This window comes from Talpa occidentalis, unplaced genomic scaffold (assembly GCF_014898055.3).
Source record: "Talpa occidentalis isolate TD23 unplaced genomic scaffold, MPIMG_talOcc4v2.1 talOcc4.5, whole genome shotgun sequence".
NCBI classification, from domain to species: domain Eukaryota; kingdom Metazoa; phylum Chordata; class Mammalia; order Eulipotyphla; family Talpidae; genus Talpa; species Talpa occidentalis.
The window spans coordinates 64676972-64703202 of record NW_023604861.1 but is presented as its reverse complement, the minus strand read 5'-3'; the positions used below and the strand labels follow the sequence as shown (position 1 = coordinate 64703202).

The 26231-nt window shown below is 37.3% G+C and overlaps 1 protein-coding gene and 1 pseudogene across 3 annotated transcripts in view; one reads left to right on the top strand and one right to left on the bottom strand.

The window, feature by feature from the left end:
• Window positions 1-26231, top strand: part of IFT88 (intraflagellar transport 88) — a 156565-nt gene that overhangs the window by 61665 nt on the left and 68669 nt on the right. For all 3 annotated transcript variants that reach the window (XM_037527358.2, XM_037527361.2, XM_054701801.1), the window contains 4 exons: window positions 8122-8221; window positions 18403-18489; window positions 23097-23283; window positions 25925-26033. In XM_037527358.2, coding sequence (XP_037383255.1) covers window positions 8122-8221; window positions 18403-18489; window positions 23097-23283; window positions 25925-26033 — 483 coding nt within the window. The remainder of the gene's footprint in view (window positions 1-8121; window positions 8222-18402; window positions 18490-23096; window positions 23284-25924; window positions 26034-26231) is intronic.
• LOC119260082 (U4 spliceosomal RNA) lies at window positions 6841-6959 on the bottom strand (annotated as a pseudogene).

The window sequence follows — 26231 nt, the reverse complement described above, 5'->3', positions numbered from 1 at the left end:
TTTCTTTGGAACTGAAGCCCAGAGACCAAATATGACAAAAGATGTTGCTGTTGCCCTTACCGCTGGAATTCCAAGCGCTTTGGGAGGGCTGTGACACAAAAGATGGCCTCTGCTCTCACAGCTTACGAAATTCCAAGTTCTGGGAGCTGTGAACCAAGAACAGGGTAAAGACCAAATATGAGAAATATGCTTTAGTAATCTGAATCACAGTATGTATATGTGTGTGTACATACGGAGTTCTTAATTCTTATAAATCACAATATCACAGAAGCTGACTGTCTTTTCATATGCTTATTTACCATCTGTATATCTCCTTTAGACTGTTCAAATCAGATCTTTTGCCCATTTTCAGTTTTTTTTTTCATTTTCCTATTAAGTTTAAAGAGTTCTTTGTATACTTTGGATAAAAGTTCTTTATTAGATATGTTATGATTTTGTTGAATTAGCATTTGTTAATTAGGTGCAGACGGTGAACCAAGATTCCGACAAAAGACCTTGAAGACAAATTGATACAGCATTTTATTACTCAGAGATCCTGGAGGAAGTACATAGGACTCCTTAAATGGCCTGAACAGACCTGACCTGATAGCATGGGCACATCATAGCATGGAGAGCAAGATGGGGTGCAGTCAGAGATAGAGGCAGACCTGGGGCACTTGGCTTTATTAGGGGTGTGGGTGGAGTATCTTAGGGTTCCTGGGCTAAGGCTGGACTGGTGAAGTCAAACCTTATCTAAGGAGTACACAAAGGAAGTCTGCAAAGCTGGAGATTTGACACAAGGATTTTTGCTGATGTCCTATCAGAAATTTAAAATTTGCTTGAGACTCTGAAGGCTATTATCTAAAGGTACTTGCATGAGGAGACTAGTGTCAGTTTTATGTGACTCTAGGCTACTTGGCCAAACAAAATCGATGGTGAAGCAGCAATATCATGCAGTAGCTTAGCTTTAACTCTTAACAGTCTTTTTTTTTTTTCCCAAATATTTTGTCCTAATCTGTCCTTGTCTTCTACTTCATCTACTGGAAATTGTGATTTCATTGAACTCTATCGATGTAAGTGGGGAGACCTGACATCTTTAAAATTTTGAGGTATCGTATCTGTGAATTAGGTATATTCCTCCATTTCCGATCTCTTAGTTTCTTTCAATGATATTTTGTAGGTTTAGGTCTAGAGTTCTGCACATCTTTCATTAGATTTATTCCTGAGCATTGGATTTATTTAATGGTATATGACATAGTTTTAAATTTTCATTTTCTACTTGTGCTTATGTAGATAGGCAGTAACTTTTAATTTAAACAGTTTTCTTTAGATTATCTTGGATTGTCTACATACTCATTTAATGCCATTTACACATAATGACTTTACTTTTTTTCCAATTTTCATGCCTTTTGTTTATTTTCTTGTTTTATTGTACTGGTGAGGACAGTGAGCTCAGTGGTGAATAGAAATCATGCTATACTAGGCATTTTTGTTTTGTTCCTGATCTCATGGGCAAAAACTTTAAATAATCCACTATTACTAACCTGGGGTTAGTAATTCTAGCCCCTTATAAAATAATTTGACAAGGAGACAAGACAGACTATATTTAGATAAGATTTTAATAAGCTTATGTTCATGTGTAAGGGAAGCAGAATTGAAGAAGCTTTCAGTCTGGCTCCCTGAGGAAAGTCTGGAAGGGAATTTTAAGGAGTTTGGTTATCAGGATGGGGTAAAGGAGAGAAATGTCATAATATGTTTTCAGCTGGACTACCCTGAGGTAAGTGAAAATGAATTTCATGCTTCTTCATACATTGTATATTTCATTAGGATCTTAAATCTCCACCTGGAATATGCATGCTAATGAGACCTTGATTACTCCAAGTCAGGGTATTTTACTGTCTGCTCATGCCCCCCTTTCAGGACATTTTGCAGGTATCAGTTGTTAAAAACAGCCATTTGTCAAGATATGGTGCTATTTGTCAGGATATGGTGCCACTTGTCAGGATGTGGCTGTTAGTATTTTTCCCTTTGTTTCTGGTTAGCTAAGAATTTTTGTCAAAATCCATCTATCAAAATAAATTATAAGGCTGATTTTTGAATGCTAAACTAGTTTGAATTAACTCCACTTGTTTGTGATGTGTTATTCTTTTAAAATATCACAGGATTTGAAATGTTAATCATTGACTTATGATTTGTATACTCATGTCAATGAGAAGATGAGGTTTATAATTTTAAAAGAATGCCTTTGATTTTAGAAAGGTTATCCTGAGCTTGTCCAAGTTAAGAAACAATTTCTTTTTTTTAAACATTTATTATTTATGCATACAAGAACTGGGGTATAAGCCAGAGGTGCGGAGGTGAGAGGATTCACCAGAGACAGAGTGGGGAACAGAACAGGCAGACTGATGGAAATACACTGCTGAGGGGAGCAGCAGGCGAGTCAGGAGAGGTCTCCTGCACCATGTGGGTAGCTCCCTGGCCAGGGATCAAGCTTGTGCTGCAGTGGCTGCGGATAGCTTTGTAGGTCGCGTCTTAAACCCCTTGTGCCACCAGGGAGGCCCAAGAAACAATTTCTTTTTTTTTTTTTTTTTAATTCTCAGGAAGAATTTCTAAGAGAAGGTGTTATTTTTCCATGAAACTGTTGGAGGAATTCACTAGTTAAGTTCCCTAGGCTTTAAGCTTCCTTTGTAATGTCTGGGTATGAAAGTAATCATCTTCTCTGTCTCCAGGTTGTTCTCAGGCTGGACAAGTAATCAAAACATCATTAAAGGTGTTAACAAAGGAAAAAATTCATTTAATAACATCCATATGGAGGATTTACATGGTTGTAAATTCTAAAGACTAATGAGGGGTTCAGGAATGTTTATTCTGCATTTTAGGTACTGAGGTATCAAGGATAGAGAGGGGGAAGACTTCACATGATAGACTCTGAGAGGAAAGGTAAGATTCTTAGAAAATGTTTATTGATAAATCTAGACCTCAGTGAGACCCCAAACTACATTGTTGTAGGTCATAAAAGAGGGAGCAGTGATTGCTTCTTCAGTTAGGACAAAGGTAGAAGATTAGGAATTGGTGGGCCTCCCTGGTGGTGCAGGGGTTAAAGACAGTGCTATCAAGCTATTGCCAGCCACTGCAGCACCAGTTTGAACCCAGGCTGGCCAGGGAGCAACCCATATGGCACAGCAGACCCCTCCTGCCTTGCCCTCTGCTCCCCTCAGCAGAGTATTTCAGTAGATCTGCCTGTTCTGCTCCCCACTCTCTCTGTCTGGTGATCCTTTCACACACACCCTCCCCGCCCCACACCTCTGGCTTGTACCCCAGTTCTTATATGCATAAATAAATAAATCTTTAAAAAAAAAATTAGGAATTGGTGATCTCTTCTTTGAAGAAGAAAAGAAGGACTTAGATAAGAATAGAAGCTTTTCCTAGCTTTTAGGATCCTCATTGCTCTAAACACAAAACAATCTCCATCCTTTAGGTAATGGTAATAGACCTAGGCTCAGAAGTCCTTGACTGATCTCTGTTTCCTATGCCAAGGTGACAAGAGGCCTATTCTTGGCCTATTGAGAAAAGTCTGCCTTATTTTACCCTTTTGGGGAAACTGACTCCAAAGTAGGAAAAATTTTAATAACAGATTCAACTTTTTAAATAAATATAAAACTACTCTGATTTTCTTGTGTCACTTTTGATAAGGTATATTTCTCAAAGAATTTGTCATTTCATCAATTTATCAAACTTTTGGCATAAACTAGTAAACAGTAATCTTACTATCATCTTAATGTCTGTTGAGTCTCTTGTAATGTCTCCTTTTCCATTCCTAGTATTAATATTTCTTCTTTATGGATCTTGTTAGAAGTTTTATTGTTACTCATTTTTCATACTTCTTGATTTTGCTTCAATTTTATGCCTGTTTTCTATTTTATTAATATCTTCCCTTAACTTTATTATTTTCATCTACCTTTTATTTCTAAAATTTTGATTTTTTTCTCCTAGCTCCTTGAGATGGAAGTTTTAATTCACTAATTTTCCAATTTCTTTTCTAAAATATATGTTAACCTCTATATTTGCTTTAAAGCAAAGCATTAGTTGTATCACATAGGTTTTGATATATTGTACTTTCATTATAATTCAGTTTAAAATATTTTATGGTTTCCCTTATGATTTCTCCTTTGAACCAAGGATTATTTAGAAGTAAATAGCTTAATTTTCAATATGTTGGGCATTTTCTATTATCTTTTGTGTTATTGATATTTAGTTAATCGCATGTGTCAGGGGTTATATACTGAATAATTTAAACCCTATTGAAACTGATTGAAGCTTGGTATATAATCTAGGTACAGTTGAAAAGAACTGTGTTTTATTGTTTTGGGGAGTGATATCCTGTGTATATTAGGTCAACTTACTGTTTTGTTCATACTTCCTATCACTACTGATTTTTTTTTTTTTTGGTGTATTTTTTGAGCAACTGAAAAAGGTTAAAATTTTTAACTATAGCTGTAGGTTTCTACATTTCTTTTAGATTTATTAACTTTTGTTATTTTAAAGCTCTATTTTTAGAAACATGAAGATTTAGAGTTGGGATATATTCCTGGGGACCTTTATCATTAACAAATGTCCTTTATTCTAGTAATACCTCTTTGCTTTAAAGTATGTTTTTTTATTTATTTTGGTTATTGGTATATTGTATTTTTTTCTTTACTTTTGATAGTACTGTGTTCTTAATTTAAGGTTGTTTTCTTTTTTTAATCCACTCTGAAAATACATTCTTGTAATTGGATTATTTAGACCATTTATATTTAAAGTAATTACTTATATATCTCAGTCACGCCTTCTATCTTTTATTTCTCCTGTATGTTGTATATGTTTTTAAATTTCTTTGACTTAATTTTGGTTTTATTAAACATTCTCAATTAATCCAGTAGCATTTCATTTCTCTTTTCTTTATAAAGTATTATTTTTGTTACAGTCATTATTTAGCAATGTGTATGCTTGGACTGTTACAATCTAAAACTTTTTTCATTTCACTGATAATGTTAGAACTTTAGTGTGCCTTAACTTCATTTCCTCCAGCCTTTTACTTTTTATATTTTATCAAGATTTTCAAATTCTAAAGTAATGTAAATTTCAATGTGTTATTTTTGTTGGTGAGTTTCTGAAATTTGTCAGTCTTTTTCTTAATGATTTATTGGTTTAATATCATACTTAGAAAGTCAGCAACCATAACAAAAACAAATATTTATTATTTACTGCAGGCTATTTGTAGATCAAGATAAAAATGTGTCTGCTTTCAAGAAGTTTAAAGTTGCACTAAGTTGTCAGATAATTAATTAGCAATCACAAAGCATTATAACTGTTATGTTATGCTAACATGAAGAGTTTTATTCTATGCTGAGATTGCTTAGTATCAATTGCTAATGCAGTCTGCTCTCATGTGTCATGGAAGGCCTCCCATGCTAAGTGACGTGTAAGTTGAGACTTGAAGGATTGGTTAGGATAAAAGTGGTGGGTGAAGGTGGAGAGGATGTCCTTAAGTAATGACCTTGTTCTCAAAGGTCCAAATATCAATAGCCTTTCTTATACAGAAACCTCAAAATACTGAAACCATAAAGTGTAAGGCATCCTGTGCATCTAGAACAGTAGGAACTGTGTACCATTTAATGAACTCAACAGATTGATCTCTAGGACTTGCCCCAAATAGACCAGACTCAAGTTTTGTTCAAGTAATGAGTAATGAGTACAAGTAATGAGACAAGGAGTTAAGTTCCCAAAAACTGCCTCGATGGGAAAAAACTTGAAGGGGTTATTAAAAGAAAGAATGGCAAATGTGAGATAAAGGAGAGAGACAAAGTCTTTGGTCATAGGGTATTGATCATTTGGGGGCTGTACTGGTGGTTTTTGCATGCTTAGGTACAGTTCATGCTTCTGCAATATATCACACCTTCAGAAAATGGCAGCTCAACTCCTCCTCTAGGTGGAGGTTTTAGTATGCTAATGAATCTGTTGTGAATTTTGGGTCACCAAAAAAAAGAACTCTGAATGCTTTGGCATTCTTTGCATGCTGTCCGAGCTGCTCAAACTAGATAAAAGTCATTTAAATTTGGTTATGCAGATAGAGTGAAATACAGTCAACTTAAGCAACATTGCTTTCAAGTCAGTAAAGTATTTTAACAGCCCCACTGGGACTCAGCAGTGAGTTGCTTTAACCCTTTGTTTCTTGGTATTTTGAGGTCCTGTCTTAACCATTTGTTTCCCAGTTCTCTGGGGTCCTGATTTGTCAATGTCTTCAAGAAAATTGAGAAAGATGACTCAAATAATTTTCTGTAGAGCTTAATTCCTTTATAGAATACTGTTTGAGAAAGGTTAAGGAGGAAAGCATGATACATTTGTTTTTGAAGTACTTGATTTGTTGATGGAAACATGGTGAATAAATCATTTTCTTAAATATTTCCTGCTTACCTGATCTTCTACATTTTGAATATGCTGTTCCCTCTACAATGTCTTTCACCTTTTTATCATTTTTTTTCATACTTGTTCTTCAAACTGAGCTCAGATATCTCTGGAATACTTTCCCCAGTTGGGTTCAAGTCCCCCCTATTTTGTATTCTTTCATACTTATTCTCACATAGAATTTAGCTTACTGGTCTGCTTCCCACATGAGGACATGAGCATTATCTTACTCATCCTTGTAACATGGTATAAACATGCTATTAATATTTGTTGAATGTATTACTGAATTGATGATTTTGAAATTATTCTCTTGGAACCTTTAATATTTTGAAACATTAGACATGTCTTCAGGCTGCTTTACTGGCACAGGACTGGGGACAGAGAGTCATTCAAGGCAGGGCTTCAAGTTGTCTCGCCCTACTTCAGGCAGAGGGGCTATTTTATAAATAAAGATTTAAAACAAACTTTCTTCTTAGCAATAATCGCGCCTCGGATAAACCTCATTGGCTACGATACTGCCACTGCGCAAAGCTAAACAAACTTTCTTCTTAAAGGGATCTTCTGCTTTACTGCTTTTAAAATATTCTAGGCCAATTACTTTGAAACATTTAGAACTATACCCTCAGTAAGAAATATATTTTGGGGCCTCCCTGGTGGCTCAGCGGTTGAGCGCTGGGTTGCAAAGCTGCCTGCAGCCTCTGCAGCGCTGATTTGATCCGCTGCTGCTCCCTGGCCACTGGAGGAGGGTCCCACATGGCGCGCAGACCTCTCCTGCCGCCCGCTGCTCCCCTCAGCAATGTACTTCGGTCCGCTGCCCCCCTCAGCAGTGTACTTCCCTCCTTCTGCCTGCTCTGCTCCCTGCTCTGGCTCTGGTGAATTCTCTCACCCTCCCACGCTTCTGACTGTACCCAGTTCTTGTATAAATAAATAAATGTTTTTAAAAAAAAGAGAGAGATTTTGCATTGTTTTCTGAAATAAGCTTGTTTTTTGTTATATACAGTATCCTTTCATATTTTTCTATTCTGTTTTTTAAAATAAGGGTCATGATCCAGAAAATTGCTTTTAATTAACCTCAATTTGAAAACCATTGGTCTTTTATACAGTAGGTTTTGGTAATAGTAAAAGTTGGGTTAAAATTCTTGACAGTTTTATACCTGTGGGATCTCAGATCTTTCATTTTCCTATCTGTGAAACAGAGATAATGCCTATCTTTCAGGGTTCTTGTGTATATTAAATATCGTTTATAAAGGAATTTGTACTGTATCTGACATGTAACTAACAGTAAATATTCTGTTTGCTTTGGGGAATAGATCTATGATAGTCTGTTTTGGACAGAAGGATTAAATATATTCTACAAGTTCTATAGAATTTTTCTCACCATCAGAGCATTTAAGATGAAAAAATATTGCCTATTATAATTTAAAGTTGTTTTAGAAGTTTGTTTAAAAATGAGAATTTGTCAGTTTTATTTAGAGTTAGAATAATGATTAGAAGTGACTTCAGACTAATGAAAAATTGGAGAAGAAAATTAGTTTAGAACTGAGGAATTCAGTAACATCTATATGGGAATAAATCAAGTGCTTTAATTAAGTGCACTTAATTGCTTTTCTTTTTGAAATCTCACATTTAAGAAAACTACAAACATAAATATACTAAAACAAAATGAAGAAACTATTATTATGTTTTTTATTACAGGTGTGTTGAAGTTGTGAAAGCTTCCCAGTATGTAGAACTAGCAAATGATCTGGAAATAAACAAAGCAATTACATACTTGAGACAAAAGGACTTTAACCAAGTAAGTTTAAAAAAATAGAATTTCATATGTTAAGTACTCAAAACAATAATGTTGGGAAACTCTTTTCTAGAAAAATGTTATATATAATTATTCTAAAGTTGAGTGAATTTTTTTCTATCTTAAAATAATTTCTATTATATAGTATTACTTTAATTTTTATCTGTCCTTGTTTTTTTTTTTTTTTTTTTAAGATTTATTTATTTATTTATACAAGCACTGGGAGGGTGAGAAGCGTGGGAGGGTGAGAGAATTCACCAGAGCCAGAGCAGGGAGCAGAGCAGGCAGAAGGACCGAAGTACACTGCTGAGGAGAGCAGCGGACCAAAGTACATTGCTGAGGGGAGCAGCGGGCGGCAGGAGAGGTCTGCGCGCCATGTAGGACCCTCCTCCAGTGACAGGGGAGTAGCCGGGGTTCGAACCGGAGCTGCAGAGGCTGCGGGCAGCTTCGGAACCCAGCGCTCAACCGCTGCGCCACCGGGGAGGCCCTGTCCTTGTTTCTTAAAGCATAAATACCAAATTACTAAACCATATTCTAATCCAGAGACCCATTTTACCCTTACAGGTTTTGAACTGTTCTCTAAAACTAAGGTTTTTTAGAGTCAGGTATTATTTGCATGGAACAGGAAAGGCCAAAAGTCTAAATGTTGTTTTCACTGGCACAACTTAGTGTTTATCTGTTTTTATATCTGGTTTAACTCATTACTGTTGCAGTGGGCTAAACACAATTTTAGAACTGGTGCGTTCTCTCACTGGCACTATAACTACCTTGCTCCCTTTGTGGAACTGGAACGCGTGCTCCCCTTTCAATGGTCTATCTCAAATGAAACATAGTTATGACAAGACCAGAAGAATAAACAGCTGTTAAAAAGAGGGCACAGAAATACTTAGATGTAATAGACTTCAAACTCAAAGGTAAAAAGAGACCCAGATGGTCACTACATTATGATTAAGGGGACAATACACCAAGAAGACATAACACTCATCAACATAAACTCACCAAATGAAGGAACACCAAAATATATCAGACAACTATTATCATCTCTGAAAACAGACATCAGAGAAAATACATATGTAGTAGGAGACTTCAACACACAACTCTCAACAATGGACAGATCAATGAGACAAAAAGTAAGTAAGGATACTAAAGCTCTAAATAAGGATCTAGACCTCATGGACTTAACAGACATCTATAGAACACTGCCCCCACCAAAATCAGAATACACATTTTTCTCAGGTGCACACAGATCATTCTCCAGAATCTGTCACATACTGGGACATAAAACAAACAACAACAGATAAGCTAAGATTGAAATCATACCAACTATCTTCTCTGACCATGAAGGCATCAAACTAGAAATAAACCGTAAAAAGAAGGCAAGGTGGGCCTTCCTGGTGGTGCAGCGGTTGAGCACTGGGCTGCAAGGCTGCCCGCAGCCTCTGCAGCACCGGTTCGATCCCCAGCGAGGGTCCCACCTGGCACGCAGACCTCTCCTGCCATGCCCTCTCCTCTCCTCAGAAGTGTCCTCCGTCTGTCTGCCTGTTCTGCTCCCTGCTCTGGCTCTGGTGAATTCTCTCACCCTCCCACGCTTCTGACTGTGCCCAGTGCTTATATGAATGAATGGATAAATAAATCTTTGGGGAAAAAAAAAAGGCAAGGAACCCACCTATGTCATGGAGATTGAAACCCACACTACTGGAAGACCACTGGACTAATGAGGAGATCAAAAAAGAAATTAAAAAAAAACTGAGTTGAACGACAGTGAGGACACCAATTACCAGAATGTATGGGATGCTGCAAAAGCAGTAATACGAGGAAAATATATAGCAATACAGGCTCACATCAATAAACAAGAAAGAATTCAAAGAAACAACCTATTCTCACACCTCAAAGAACTAGAAAAAGAACAACCAAAAAAACCCTGAAACCAGTAGAAGAAAGGAAATAATAAAAATCAAAGCAGAAATAAATAAAATAGAACTATTTCAAAAATCCAAAAGATCAATGAAACCAAAAGTTGGTTCTTTGAAAAAAATAAACAGACTAGACAAACCCCTAGCTCACAAATCAAAAAAGGGGGAAAGCACAAATAAATAGGATCACAAATGAAAGAGGAGACATCACACAGACATAGCAGAAATCAAATGAGTAATCAGAAACTACTATAAACAGTTATATACAAACACGTTCAACAATCTAGAAGAGATGGACAAATTCCTACAACTTTACAATCACCCAATGCTACAGAAAGAAGAAATAGAACACCTGAACAGACCAATTACAAGCAGTGAAATTGAAACAGTAATCAAAACCCTCCCCAAAACCAAAAGCCCAGGAACAGATGGCTTTACAAATGAATTCTACCAAACATTCAGAAACGAACTAGTGCCTATCCTACACAAATTTCTTTTAAAAAATTGAGAAGGGGGGCCTCCCTGGTGGCGCAGCAGTTGAGCGCTGGGTTGTGAAGCTGCCCGCAGCCTCTGCAGCGCCGGTTCGATCCCCGGCTGCTCCCTGGCCAACGGAGGAGGGTCTCTCATGGCGCGCAGACCTCTCCTGCCGCCCGCTGCTCCCCTCAGCAGTGTGCTTCGGTCCTTCTGCCTACTCTGCTCCCCGCTTTGGCTCTGGTGAATTCTCTCACCCTCCCGCGCTTCTGACTTGTACCCAGTGCTTGTATAAATAATAGATAAATAAATAAATGAATAAATCTTTAAAAAAAAAATTGAGAGGGAAGGGACAATACCAAACATGTTCTATGAAGCCAACATTACACTAATACCAAACCAAACAACACACAGAAACAGAAAACTACAGGCCAATCTCTCTAATGAACACTGATGCAAAAATCCTCAATAAAATCTTAGCTAACAGAATCCAACAATGTATCCATAAGGTAATTCACCACAACCAGGTAGGATTTATTCCAGGGACAGAAGGATGGTTCAACATCTGAAAATCAATCAGTGTAATCCAACAGATCAACAAAAAGAGGTATAAAAACCACATGATCATATCAATACATGCTGAGAAAGCTTTTGACAAAGTGCAACATCCATTTATGATAAAGGCCCTCGAAATTCTTGGGATACAGGGAACATACCTTAACATCATAAAGACCATATATGACAAGCTCATGGCCAATATCATTCTCGATGGTGAAAAGCTGAAAGCATTTCCCTTAAGATCTGGAACAAGACAAGGATGTCCACTCTTACCACTGCTTTTCAGTATAATACTGGAAGTCCTAGCCAGAGCAATAAGACAAGAGAAGGACATACAAGGAATCCAAATAGAGAAGGAAGAAGTAAAACTATCACTATTCACAGATGATATGATAAAAAGAGAAAGAATCCCAAAAACTCCACAGAAAAACTAATCAAATTAATCAACGAGTTTAGAAAAGTAAAAGGATACAAAATCAACATGCAAAAATCAGTAGCTTTCCTATATACAAACAATAAATCTGAAGACGTGGAAATCAAGAAAACCATCCCTTCTATGATTGAAACAACAAAAATCAAATACTTGGGAATAAACCTAACAAAAGAGGTAAAGGGCCTATATAAAATAAACTATAAAACAATGTTTAAAGAAATAAAAGAAGGGGGCATCCCAGGTGGCGCAGCGGTTGAGCGCTGGGCTGCAAGGCTGCCTGCAGTCTCTGCAGCGCCGGTTAGATCCCCGGCTGTCAGCGAGGGTCTCACATGGCATGCAGACCTCTCCTGCCACACCCGCTGCTCCCCTCAGCAGTGTACTTTTCAGTCTGCCTGTTCTGCTCCCCGCTCTGGCTCTGGTGAATTCTCTTACCCTCCTGCACTTCTGACTGTACCCAGTGCTTGTATAAATAAATAAATCTTAAAAAAAAAAAAGAAATAAAAGAAGACACAAAGAAATGGAAAGACATCCCCTGCTCATGGATTGGAAGATTTAACATTATTAAAATGGCCATCCTACCAAAAGCAATTTACAGATTCAATGCAATTCCAGTAAAAATTTCAGTGGCATTCTTCAAAAAAATAGAACAAATATTGATGAAATTCATATGGAGCCACCAGAAACCCCAAATAGCCAAAGCTTTAAAAAAGAAGGGAATGGAAGTATCACACTCCCAGATGTCAGACTATACTTCAAAGCCAGAATATTCAAAACTGCATGGTATTGGAACAAGAACAGACACACAGACCAATGGAACCAAATAGAAGACCCAGCAATAATCCCACAGATTTATGATCAACTAATCTTTGACAAAGGAGCAAAGAATATGCAATGGAGTAGAGAAAGTTTGTTCAACAAATGGTGCTGGGAAAACTGGGCCACTACATGCAAAAGAATGAAGCTTGACCACTACCTCACACCATGCACAAAAACCAACTCAAAATGGATTAAAGAACTAGACATAAATACTGAAACATAAGATATATAGAAGAAAGTATAGGCGAAACACTACATGACATATACCTGAGCAATATCTTTAAAGACACATCACCCAAAGCAGTGACAGTGAAGGAAAGGCTAAACAGCTGGGACTACATCAAATTAAAGAACTTCTGTACAGCAAAAGAGACATTAACCAAAACAAAGAGACTACTCACTGATTGGGAGAAAATTTTTTCACACAGTACTAATGATAAGGGACTGATCACAAATATCTACAAAAAGCTGATGAGACTCAACAAAAACAAAGTAAATAACCCAGTCAAAAAATGGGTGGAAGAGCTAAAAGAAACTTCTCCAAAGAGGAAATGCAAATAGCCATCAGGCATATGAAAAAATGTTCAGCATCACTTGTTATCAGGGAAATGTAAATCAAAACCACAATGAGATACCATCTTACACCAGTGAGAATGGCACATATTAAAAAACTAGCAACAACAAATGTTGGCGAGGATATGGAGAAAAAGGAACTCACCTACACTGCCAGTGGGAGTGCAAACTGGTGCAACCACTGTGGAAAGCTGTTTGGAGGTTCCTCAATCTGCTAAAAATTGGGCTTCCATATGATCCAGCAATTCCACTCCAAGGTATCTACCCAAAGCACACAAAAACATTAATTCAAAAGGACACCTGCACCCCAGTGTTTATTGCAGCACTATTTACAATAGGTAACCTATGGAAATAACCCAAATGCCCAAAAATAGATGACTGGATCAAGAAGATGTGATACATATACACAATGGAATATTACTCAGCAATCAAGAAAGATAAACTCATGCCATTTGCAGCAACATGGATGGAGCGAAATAAGACAGAAAGAAAAATAAAAATGCCAGATGGTCTCACGTATAGCAGGAATATAGAAGATCCAAATAAGGGATCAGTGGAAAAAAATTAATTACAATAAAGTGAAAATCAAAATCAACAGGCAACTATAAATCAGAGACATACTACAGGAGAAGAGAAGGGAGTAGGATCAAAACAAGAGTGGGAAGAGCACAAGGGACCATGGTGATAGTTCACAGGTAAATGGGCGGTGGGGAATTGTATGGGGACTATAACCAAGATGAAAATGCATAAATTGTACAAAAATGAAAAATGAAGTTAAAAATACGTAAAATAATTAAAAATAAATGAATTTTAAAAATTAAAAAATGGGGAGAGGGGCTAACAAAAGAATAAACAAAATGGAACTTGATATCCAAGTTTATAAAGCCATTGGTCAGTGTCATATGTGCCTATGACGCAGCTCCTCTAAGTTTGGAGAGCAAGGACCAAAGAAAACCACAGTATTTCTCTTATTTCCTATCCCAAGCCTATGTTTTCAGTTTTTCTTCCTACTTAATACTTTCTTTTGTCTGAGAGACAATAGAAATGACTAACCCCTTTCTAGGGGAGAGGGGATGAGGCATCTACTGTGGAGAACACACGATTGGAAATAAAGCAACCTCAGTGTTCATATAATCATTATATGATTAATAAAATGATTAATATCATTAATATCATGAATTGACTTCTTTGTGTATGTAAATTTAGTATGTATAATTTTTTTTTTTGCATTTGTAAGGCACTGAAGACTTTTCAAAGTATTTTTATTTTTGTTATATTTGGTCATCATACCCTGAATCATTAAAATGCCACTGGTAACCTTTTAATATTGTTGTATGCAGTACATTACTGAAAGTGGAAGTGAAGCAAGACAAATTTAACTGAACTATGTTGCTGAAATCATCAATGCGCAAAAAAATTAATTTTGTGTATGAGTACTATTTTTATAGGTGACAGAATAGAGAAACCATGTTTGCCATTTTTCTCTTCATTTTTTTAAATGGTCTTTTTGGAAAGATTTAACAATATATTACCATAGTTCATGATTTAAAATTGTATCCATTAAGGAAAAACTAATCTTTTCAAATTAAAAATTTATCCCAGTCATGTTAGCTGCTTTCCTAGTTATTCTTATTCAAAATATCTTTTGTTCCATTTGTAGTTTTAAGATTTTAATGTACTGGTTTACTGATGTTTTAAAAATGTAATTTCTGTTTTCTTTTCAACATTGCTGCTTTTATCTTTTTTTTTGTTTGTTTATTATAAGTATAAGGAGGTGGGTATAATACAGTCTTAGTTGGAAAAGAGCCACTATTAGGTTAAAAAGGATTGTGTTGACATCAACTCATAATGATCATTTGATGAAGACTATTTGCAATTCAGGGTAAAAGAAAAACACTTATGCTTCCTTATGTAATTCTATAATTAACTCTAAATGCTGTTTAAATAAAAGATCCTGAAATCTCAAGGAATGATTCTTTTTAGTATTTTGTAGTCACTGTAGGCGAGCAAAAATCTGCCACCCCAAAATGTCTTTTTGGCAAGAGGTTTATTTAGTGAGAGGGCCTCTGAAGGCTGAGTGGAAGTTGCTTTTGATATTTAAATGTAAACTTCTGTGTGTAAAGACCAGTCCCTCAAAGACCTTATGTTGTCTTTTTTCAGTGGAGAAGACAGAGCTAAATCTACATACCTTATTTTTTGTCCCTTCCCCAGTAAACACCCTAATTGAATTTCCCTTTTCTTCCCCCAACCTCCCTTGCTTTAGCTAAGGTCTTTAAAATGGCATCTCAAGCCAGGTGGGTAAGTTACTCAGTTGTACTAGGCCTCTCCCATATACATAGGAAGTTACATGTTATTACTAAACTTCTTTTTGGCCTTTTTTCCTCATATCAAAACTGTCAAATGCTTGGTTTATTATTTGCCAGCCTAGAAAATCCCAGGAGGGGTATGAGGTGATTTGTACCTTGATATCGCCTTTGTAGTAGAGGAAGAACTCCACTAAAAAGCTAGAAAAGACTGAAATGACAGTGTTTGGACAGACTCAGTATTGTTTAAACCAGTAGCTAGATGGTATCAACCAGGAAAGAAAACCAAATAGAGATATAGATTTTCCTAATTGTTTTTGGAGAAAAAAAAAAAAAAACAGCCCAAATTAACAGTGTTTACTATTATTATTTTGCCATTGTTCTTATTAAATGCACATTAACAGTTTCACTGATAGATTGATTTGTAATATTTTAAAAACAGAAATATTGGATACGCATTCACTGAACATGTAAAGAATATTTATGATAATAGCCTATTTAAAAGCAAAAAGGACCTGAGAATTTTTATTAGAATAATTATGTAGTCTTTAAGAACGGTTTATAGTTTAGAAACTTAGAATATAAAATGTCTTTATTCTCTCTGGTGTTTTTAAATGGAGGTTTTAAGGTCTAAAATAGTTTTGTTAATTCTTCTAAGTGTTAGCTTTGTATTGTATTGCTTTTTATATATTGTTTGAACTCCTAGTTACCTTTTTGGGAGGTATAGACTTGGTATTAAATGTAATCTTAAAAGTATTGTTATTAATGAGCCAGCAATTAGCAAGTATAAAAAATTTAAATTCAAGTTTTTCTGTACTATGAATAACTGTTAAATGAATAATAAACATAACTTTCTAAAAGGAATGATATAAGCTACTTACTATAACATTCATTTTTAAAAAGCGTTAGTTTGTTCTTGGTATTCTGCATTATGAGTGTCATAAATGTGAGAGAATAACTTTTGAAATTTCTATACTTCAGAGAGTTTCACAGATATATGAGTTTTACAATTCCTGTGCTTATTTTTAAATTAATACTTTCATTGTGACACAATCTCAATCTAAAGGTAAAGATTAAAACATCTCAATTCTGATTATAAATGAAATGCAACTGGTCACACTTAGAGACTCTGAGGTACATTTTTGACTTTTCTTGGCAATTTTATAGAAGAAGCTTCCAAGAAAATGAGAAAGAACCTCAAAGTGTTTTGGGGGTTTTTTGCTTATAGAGTTTACCTTGCAAAATTATAAAACTAGTGGCCCGGAAACTTCCAACAGTTTTCTTTAAAGTAATAAAAAAAACTTAGTAATAATTTTCTCATATCATAAACAAGCCATATAGAATAGAGTATTTTAAAATGTCCTGCTCTTAAAAACATTGAGTTAGTATGCTTGATGGTACTTCCTTTGAGGTATATCTCACTTGAGGTCACTTAAACAGCTCTGACTTGATTATATATTTTCGATGGTCATAGCTGATGGCCATAGTGAAAGGTAAAGTAGGATGCTTGGACAAAACTCCAGGAACAGGAAGCACCAAGAGACCAAGCTTTTTTTTATTCACTAAATGTATTTCAGAAGGAAAGAAGGATGGGAAACCTATTGTCTTGCTTCACTTTTTTCCCCCATTAATTCTCAGTCATTTCTAGGTTAAGTAAGCATTCATTCATTCACCTTGTTGCAAGGGGTCTCACCATTCCAAATGGTTAGGGTTATATCTATTTAAAAATATTTTAATTTCTGGCCTCCCCGGTGGCGCAGCGGCTGCTATCGAGGGACCCACATGGCGCTCAGACCTCTCCTGCCGCGCCCGCTGCTCCCCTCAGCAGTGTCCTCCATCTGTCTGCCTGTTCTGCTCCCCACTCCGGCACTGGTGAATTCTCTCTCCCTCCCGCACTTCTGACTGTACCCAGTGCTTGTATACATAAATAAGTAAATCTTAAAAAAAAAAAAAAAACCAACTAGCACTTAATTTATTTTTTTTTTTTTGCAAGTGTCAAATTTTATTGATTATGGATTTTCTTTTTAATCAGTTAATACAATGCATTACACTAATAGACTTTATGATGTCAAACCATGTTTCCCTGCCTGGCATAAATCCTACTTGGTCATGAGGTACATACTTAAGCACTTTGGTGAATATGCTTAGGCTTTTGTATCTACTTTTCATAAGTGAAGTTGTTCTGTAGTATTTCTCTACCATCTTTTTCTAAAAACTAGCACTTTAAAAAAAAAAATACTTTCATTTCTCATGACTTGAAAATGTGATTATAGTTGGATTGCCTCAGTAGCTCTCCAGTGCCTTCAATTTTTTTTTTATATTTTATCTAACTTTCAAAGTTGTTCTCCATGGGAGAATGGTCTTCTGTAGGCAAGTCCCTGATAGCTACAAGCTGAAGTCCTAGAATTATTTTGTAAAGAGCAATATCATGTCTTTTAGATAAAACAATTTGTGTGTGTTGGAAATTTCAGGTAAAAGTTTTGAAGCCTATTTGCTAGATAAAACTTAGCTGTGTCGGGTCTCCCTGGTGGTACAGGGGGTTAAGCGCAGTACTGTGGGGCTATCCACAGCCTCTGCAGCACCAGTTCCATCTCCTGCTGGCCAGGGAGCTGCCCACATGGCACAGCAGACCTCTCCTGTCTCGCCCTCTGCCCCCCTCGGCTCTGTATTTCAGTTGGTCTGCCTATTCTGCTCCCCACTCTCTGGTGAATCCTTTCACTGCCTGTCCCCTGCACCTCTGGCCTGTAACCCAGATCTTGCATGCATAAATAGATCTAAAAAAATTTTTTTGAAAGATTTAAAAAAAAACACCTTAGCTGTATCACAAAACTCTCAGTGCTCAAAATACACAATTCTCTTCAGCTCTATTTAATATGCTATAAGCCCATCTATTGTGTTCTTAATAGCAGTTGTTGTATTTTTATTTTCATTTCATTCTGTCTTAGAAATTCTCAAATCAGATTCTCATCTTGTTATCAGTTTCTCTGACTATATTAATCTACCCTTCTTTTGCTCTTCCCTGGTCTTATCCTTCAGGTCCATTGATCTTTTTCCCAACCTTAAGCCTGAATACTGTCAGATTACTATGATAATAACTTTCATGTATTTCATTTCTAGGCTGTAGAGACCTTAAAAATGTTTGAAAAAAAAGACAGTAGAGTGAAAAGTGCAGCTGCAACCAACCTCTCATTCCTTTATTATTTGGTAAGTTGGTTTTTTTAAAAGTTGTTTATGTGCATGGTATTTTTATGTTGCTAAATATCAGTCTAGGGAGTATATCTAAGAATACTGGTGGAGAATGTCAGTGGAATAAGGTGTGTGGAGGGCATGATCATGACAACTTCTGGTTCAGGGTTGAGTTTATGCACCTGAGAGGACCATCGCAGAAGGAGAAGACGGGGAGAGATTGTGGTGATGGCATCACATCATAGAATTACAAAGTGTAGATCTAGGAAATGAGCTAGAGATATAGATATCAACTCTTTGTTACTAATAAAGTGACATCTTAGGTTAAAGACTTATGAAAGGTTATAGAATATCATCTCCATCTTAAGCATACATTGAACATCTACTAGAGATCAATTATGGGAAATACCAAAGGTCTAAAGCTCACTAAAAGGGAGTTTCTGAATTTATTTTTTTAAATAAATTTTATTTTTATATTCCCCATACAATTGAAACCCCCTTATTTTGACGCCAATCACTCCCCTCCCCGCCCCCCCCCCCATAGAGTGTCTCTGGTTCATAGTTATTTGTTGATTTTGATTTTCACTTTCTTATAGTTATTCATTTTCCTGGTCCCTTATTTAAGTTTTCTAGATTCCTGCTATGAGTGAGACCATCCGGTATTTTTCTTTTTCTTTCTGGCTTATTTCGCTGAGCATGATCCCTTCCAGTGCCATCCATGTTGCTGCAAATTGCATGTGTTTATCTTTTTTGAATGCTGAGTAATATTCCACGGTGTATATGTACCACATCTTCTTGATCCAGTCATCTATTTTTGGGCATTTGGGTTGTTTCCAAAGCTTAGCTATTGTAAAACAGTGCTGCTATACACATAGGGGTGCAGGTGCTCTTTGGAATTGATGTTTCTGTGTCCTTTGGGTAAATACCTAGGAGTGGAATTGCTGGATCATATGGAAGCTCTATGTTTAGCAGGTCCAGAAATCTCCACACAGCTCTCCATAGTGGTTGGACCAGTTTGCAGGAGAGTTCCTTTTTCTCCACATCCTCGCCAACATTTGTTGTTGCTAGTTTTTTTAATATGTGCCATTCTCACTGGTGTAAGATGGTATCTCATGGTAGTTTTGATTTGCATTTCCCTGATTACAAGTGATGTTGAACATTTTTTCATATGCCTGTTGGCCATTTGCATTTCCTCTACAGAAAAGTTTCTTTTTAGCTCTTCTGCCCATTTTTTGACAGGATTATTTTCTTTGTTGTTGTTGAGTCTCATCAGCTCTTTGCAGATTTTTGTGATCAGTCCTTTATCATTAGTGTTGTGTGCAAAAATGTTCTCCCAGTCGGTGGGGTTTCTCTTTGTTTTTGTTATTGTCTCTTTTGCTGTGCAGAAGCTCTTTAATTTGATGTAGTCCCAGCTGTTTATCTTTGCCTTCACTATCACTGCTTTGACAAGACAAACATCAACAGATACACCAAGATTGAAATCATACCAACCATCTTTTCTGACCATGAAGGCATCAAACTAGAAATAAACCATAAAAAGAAGGCAAGGAACTCTCCTACCTCATGGAGATTGAAAACCACACTACTAGAAGACCACTGGACTAATGAGAAGATCAAAGAAGAAATTAAAAAATCCTTTGAATTGAATGACAATGAGGACACCAATTTCCTAAATGTATGGGATGCAGCAAAAGCAGTAATAAGAGGAAAATATATAGCAATAGGGGCTCACATCAAGAAATGAGTTTCTGAATTTAAAACAAAGCAGGCAGTTGGACAGACTAGGAAAAAAGAAAAGAATACTAGTTAAAAGTAGAGAACAGTAAATAGTGCTTCAGAAAGTAACATTTGATTTAGGGCCTCAAGGAAGATTTCATAGAGAAGTTTGACCTTAAAGATCAGAATACACACTAGACAGAAAGAGGCATTTGTGGGGAGACTAATAGAAGAAACAAACAAGAACACTGGGAGGAAAGGATCACTGTAGGGGATGAATCAAGTGTAGTTAAGCTACATTTCTAATCTTTTTTTTTTTAAGATTTATTTATTTATACATACAAGAACTGGGGTACAGGCCAGAGGTATGGAGGGTGAGAGCATTCACCAAAGACAAAGCAAGGAACAGAACAGGCAGATTGACTGAAATACACTGCTGAGGGGAGCAGTGGGCAAGACAGGAAAGGTCTGCTACACCATGTGGGTAGCTCCCTGGCCAGGGATCGAACTCGTGTGTTAGGCCTACTGGGAGGAAAGTGGTGCCATGTGCATGTCCAGAGGAGGGTGTGGGTTAGGGGAAAGGTGCTGAATTTGCTTTTAAATATATTTTTGAAAAATTTTGCAGTGATCATTATACATTCATGCAAATAGAAATGTCTAGGAGGCATGTGGAACTCGTCTCAGATGGGAAATCAGGGTTAGATATAAAATTTGATGATGGTCTCTCTAGAAGTTAAGACATTTATAATAAATGTTATTGAGGGCCTCCCTGGTGGTGCAAGGGGTTAAAGCACTGCACCATGAAGCAATCCGCAGCCTCGGCAGCGTGAGTTCCACCTCTCCTGTCTCGCCCACTGCTCCCCTCAGCAGTGTATTTCGGTCAGTCTGCCTGTTCTGTTCCCCCACTCTGTCTGTGGTGATTCCTCTCACCCCTGCATCTCTGGCCTGCACCCCAGCTCTTGTAGGCATATATAAATAAATCTTAAAAAAATAAATAAATAGATGTTATTGACTAAATGTTTGTGTCCCCTCTCATGTGTTGCAGTCTTAACCAATGTGAGGTGAAAATTAGGTTTAGATGAGGTTTGTCTGTCTCTCTTCCTCCCCCACTCACACACACTTCCCCCAACCCCAACCATGTGTGGACATAGCAAGGAGGCTCTCTGAAAACCGAAAAGCAGGTTCTTACCACACACTATGGAATTTTGGGATTTTGACCTTGGACTTCCCAACCACCAGAACTGTGAGAAAAAAAATACCAGTCTATATTATTTTGTTTTAGCAACTTGTACTAATTGACAATAGATAATCTCTCTGAGTGTAAGAGCATAGCACAGAACTGAGAACTAACTTTGGCATATATATTCGTGTAGGGGGCAAGAATAAAAATGACATCAAAAAGACAGGAAAAGAAAGGAGGTAGTATGATCTCTGAAGTAAAGGAAGGCACAAAGAGGAAATATGGGATGATAAAATTACCTCAAGGAGAAGGGTAGGAAGCATCATGAGTTGAGAGAGAAATTGGGCTGTGATGCAGTCACATAAGGCCTTACCCAACTCTATTAGGGGACAGAAAGAATTGAGTGTCCTTGGTGTTCTGCGAGAAAAGAATTTCACATAGTACCAAGATAGCAAGGCACAGAATTTATTAAAAGTTAAAGTACAAGATACTCTGCTGGGTAGTCTCTCAGAATACAAGAGATCTGCCCCAGGATCTAGAGCGGCTGGACTTCTATGGTTCCTGCCTTCTAGATTGGATGGAGTCTCTTTAATTAGACATACCTTCCTCCTACCCTCACCCCATATCTGCTTGATTCTTAGAATCTGGCCTCTTCCCTTTTTCTCCCCTTACTTGGTCCAGTGGAAATTATCTTGGTGATTCTTGATGACTGAGTGGTCCTTGCAGGAAACCACAAGCTTAATTATATGCTAATTGAGTAAAGGTTGTGCAAGACAATGGATCCAGCCCATAATAACCATTTTCAACTTTTAAGGACCCGGTTGCTAAGCACCTGTTGGGACCAGCTGGATTTCACTAGACTTCCTTCCTAGCAGGTGCTTGGGTACCCCTTGCAATATCCCTTTGACATATATATTCGTCATGATATGACGTCATGTATGACACAATATCCCTGACACGGTGCTGGCCCCTTAGCTAGATGGAGGGGGTAGGGGGTTATGGCCTTTTGTACGTCTGCATTAACCAGTCATTTGGATATTGCCTGCTCACCAGAAAGGGGTTCTGAATTTGGGTGGAGTGTCTCTCTCTCTTCAACTCATGATAATTTGCAGAGAGAACTGACAGCCCAAACTTGTGACCTGGCACATTCCTAGCAGTTCAGTTCTGAAGGACAGGTAGGGAGAGGGGATAAGGGGAGTAAAGACTAGTCTCCACTATAGCTTTGTACATTTTGAATTTAGAAAATAATTTGTGAGTTGTGTAAAAATAGTTAAATTATTGATCCAATCTGTATTAAATCTGATGAATATAAGGAGATCAAGAAATTTTTTAAAGAATAAAAAGAATGATTAGATTCAGTCAGCTGAGCAGAGCCACTGGTCAATAATGTGTTACATCTAGTTCTGCCTTTGTAGTATTCAATGCTTTAGGTTTGAAAAAGGTAGAATTGCAGTAAAATAATAACATGAAATTTTGTTAAAATGGAACCGCCTACATTTAAATAGTGTTATTCAAATGAAGAGATTGTGGAGAAGTCAGTCGTAAGAAACTTGGCTACTTGAAAGAATTTGATGATTACAAATATTTGTAGAATAAGCCTATAAACACCATGATTTGTAAAAGATTTATCTTCTCTGTAATCTCAGAAACTCTATCATGTATAATTTTTTGACAGTCAAGATATTTGATGAACTTCAAATAATCTCTATATATTTTTTGTTGTATTTAGGAAAATGAATTTGCACAAGCCAGCAACTATGCAGATTTAGCTGTGAATTCTGATAGATATAATCCTTCAGCTCTTACTAATAAAGGAAACACAGTTTTTGCAAATGGTGATTATGAGAAAGCAGCTGAATTTTATAAAGAGGCTTTAAGAAATGATTCTTCTTGTACGGAAGCACTTTATAATATTGGTAAGTGAAACAGGCAAAAATTCACTTTTTTTTCCTTTTTTTGTTTTGCAATCTCTCTATCTTCTTTTATTTCGCTTGAAGAGTTCCAGCTGATTAGGAAGAGGAGTTAACCTTCTTGTAACAAAGGTTGAAGATTCTCAGATTATAGATTATTTTAAATGACTAAAAAGCTATGCACATGTGAAATTCAGACAGATGTCCAAATTCCCCTCTAAAAATTTCTGTTTCCACCATGGTTTATGAGACTGATTTCCCTCCTGCTAATATTAAATATTGTAATTCAGTTTTTGCCTAACTAATAGGGTATATGTAAGGGGGGGTACGTTTCATTTTTTTCCTTTTTAATTATGAACAATTTCAAATCTGTTTGCAAGTTATTGATTTATACCTCTACAAATGTATATTTTCAAACCCTGCCCACCACCAGTGCCCCAATAATCCTCTACCATGTTTCTTTAGGCCTCTTCCCTCTCCGACTCCCACCTCACCACCTGCCTCCTCTTGTTTCCTCACTTTTGCTATTTCCTTTAGATATCTACTGATCCTGGCCTGTCACCTCATACTGAGGAGTTTGCAGCTAAAATGGATGGGATCTCTGAGGCTACTAGGGAGATTTATAGGTTGGCCCCCTGGAAAAGGCTACCTGTCTGAATTTTTTGCTGGGGAATTGCTCATCAGTCATTTGGGTTTTTCTCTCAGAGAAGGCTTTAAATCTCTCACCTGAAGGAGAAAAGACCTGGCTGGTTTGGGAGGAAGTTGGGGAGTTAGCAGTTTGAGCTGGAGTACAGGAGATCGTCCCTGAGAGCCTCCCCAGCTGATGTTAGCAGTCATATTACATGGAAAGGAGGGTATGACTTCAGTATCTGGTAAAAGAGCATTACTGGCAGGGGGAAGTGAATAATAAAGAATGCAGCAATGTACTTGCCAAGATATAAATTCTTCTATTCTCTTAATAAGCTTTAAATACTTTTCCTAGACCATTGTTTGACTTTTAACTGTAAATCATTTATTTTGCTAATCCTTTTTCACATAGTCAAATTTGGCTTTTTTGTAAATGTGTGGCTCTGATGGGGTTTTGTGGAGTGTGGGATCCTTGGGTTCACTCTGGGAAAGCTTTCACCAGAGCTCCCGTTTCAATGGCACGCGGCGTGTTCCCCAGGCACATTTCTCTATGAGACAGAGACGTTAGTTATAGTTAAAGAACAGGTTTATTAGGGAAAGGGACAGGTTTTGCTGAAAGAGGCCTGCATGGTTGCAAGTGGGCAGCCTTGAGGAGAGCTGTCTCCACTGAGGGAGGTCAGTGAAGAGGTCCCAGCGTGGTACAGGTCACAGGCAGGCCGGAGGCTGCTGCCTTGCAGAGGGAGAGAGTTGGTGAAAAAAAGCACCTGCATAGTCACAGGTGGGCAGTGGGAGTGCTGCCCCGAACCTGTGCAGAGACTGCATTGATATAGTCCTTTTCCCTTTGGGAGGGGTCACTCCTCCATGGAGTGGCCTGCTTGTTGCTGATGTTGGGTAACAGGCAAAACTAGAAAGGGACCAGAGATTCCAGGGTGGGCCCAATCTCCATATCTTTACCCCCAGGTCTGTGCTCCACTCCCTATAGCAGTCTGATCCTGTTTGGCTATCATGCCTTGTGATAAGGCATTGGTGCCTAAGGGTCACGACCTCTACAGCTGGGTTAATGGTCATGTTATTCCCCTCGACCCCCGCCTCCTTGTGTGAGTCAGGTTTTAGTCTTGTGAGGCTTCTTTTCCAGTTTTTCTATTCTTGTTCTCCATCAGCTCCATTTGTTTTTTGCTTTGTGAAAATCTTTCCTACCCAAGCATTATCAAATCATTTTCCTCTATGTTCTTTTCATGCTTTTACAATTTTGTTTTTTCTTCTGTTTAGCTTTAAAATATAATTTGAATTTACTCAAAATTGGAATAAATTCAAGATAGGAATCTATTGTTTTTTTCTTCAACATAGTCAATTGCTTTGACCCTGTTTATTATTAGTTCCTTAGTCCCCATTGATTTTATTTTTTTTAAAGATTGATTTATTTATTTATTATTTATTTATACATGCACTGGGTACAGTCAGAAAGAAGCGCGGGAGGGTGAGAGAATTCACCAGAGCCAGAGCGGGGAGCACAGCAGGCAGAAGGACCGAAGTACACTGCTGAGGAGAGCAGCGGGCGGCAGGAGAGGTCTGCGTGCCATGTAGGACCCTCCCCCGGTGGCTGGGGAGCAGCCGGGGATTGAACTGGTGCTGCAGAGGCCGCTTGCAGCTTCGCAGCCCAGCACTCAACTGCTGCGCCACCGGGGAGGCCCAGTCCTCATTGATTTTAAATGCTCTCTGTAACTGCATTGATTTCTGAGCTGTTTATTCTGTTCTGTTGGTCTGTTTGTCTATTCCTACTCCCCTATCACACTTTAAGAAACACTAAAACTTTACAGCATGTTTTAGTATCTGCAAAACCTTGGGAGAAAATCCCTGTCCCGTCCCGCCCCCTCCCACCCGCCCCCTTCTTTCTTTTTAAATTCTGTTCCTATTTATTTTTTCTGGATCAATACTTATATATATTTATAGATTCATTCTGTTACTTTAAGAGTACTGCTACCAGTAATAGTGCTTGTAACTTTTTTTTTTTCTTTTTAAGGCCTTACATATAAGAAGCTCAACCGGCTTGATGAAGCTTTGGACTGTTTCCTGAAACTTCATGCGATCCTAAGAAACAGTGCCCAAGTTCTTTACCAGATAGCAAATGTGTATCTTATGTGAAAAACTTTAAACAGTTATTAATTCATTCAACTGATGATTGAATACCAATTATTAAATAGCTTTAACCAGTGAAGAATTTCTAAATATCTTGAAACTTAACTCTCAATATGTTATGAGAATGTATTTGAGTGATACTGTCTTAAAAGATCATTTGCACTATAAGAGGAAATATTTAAAGGTCAAAA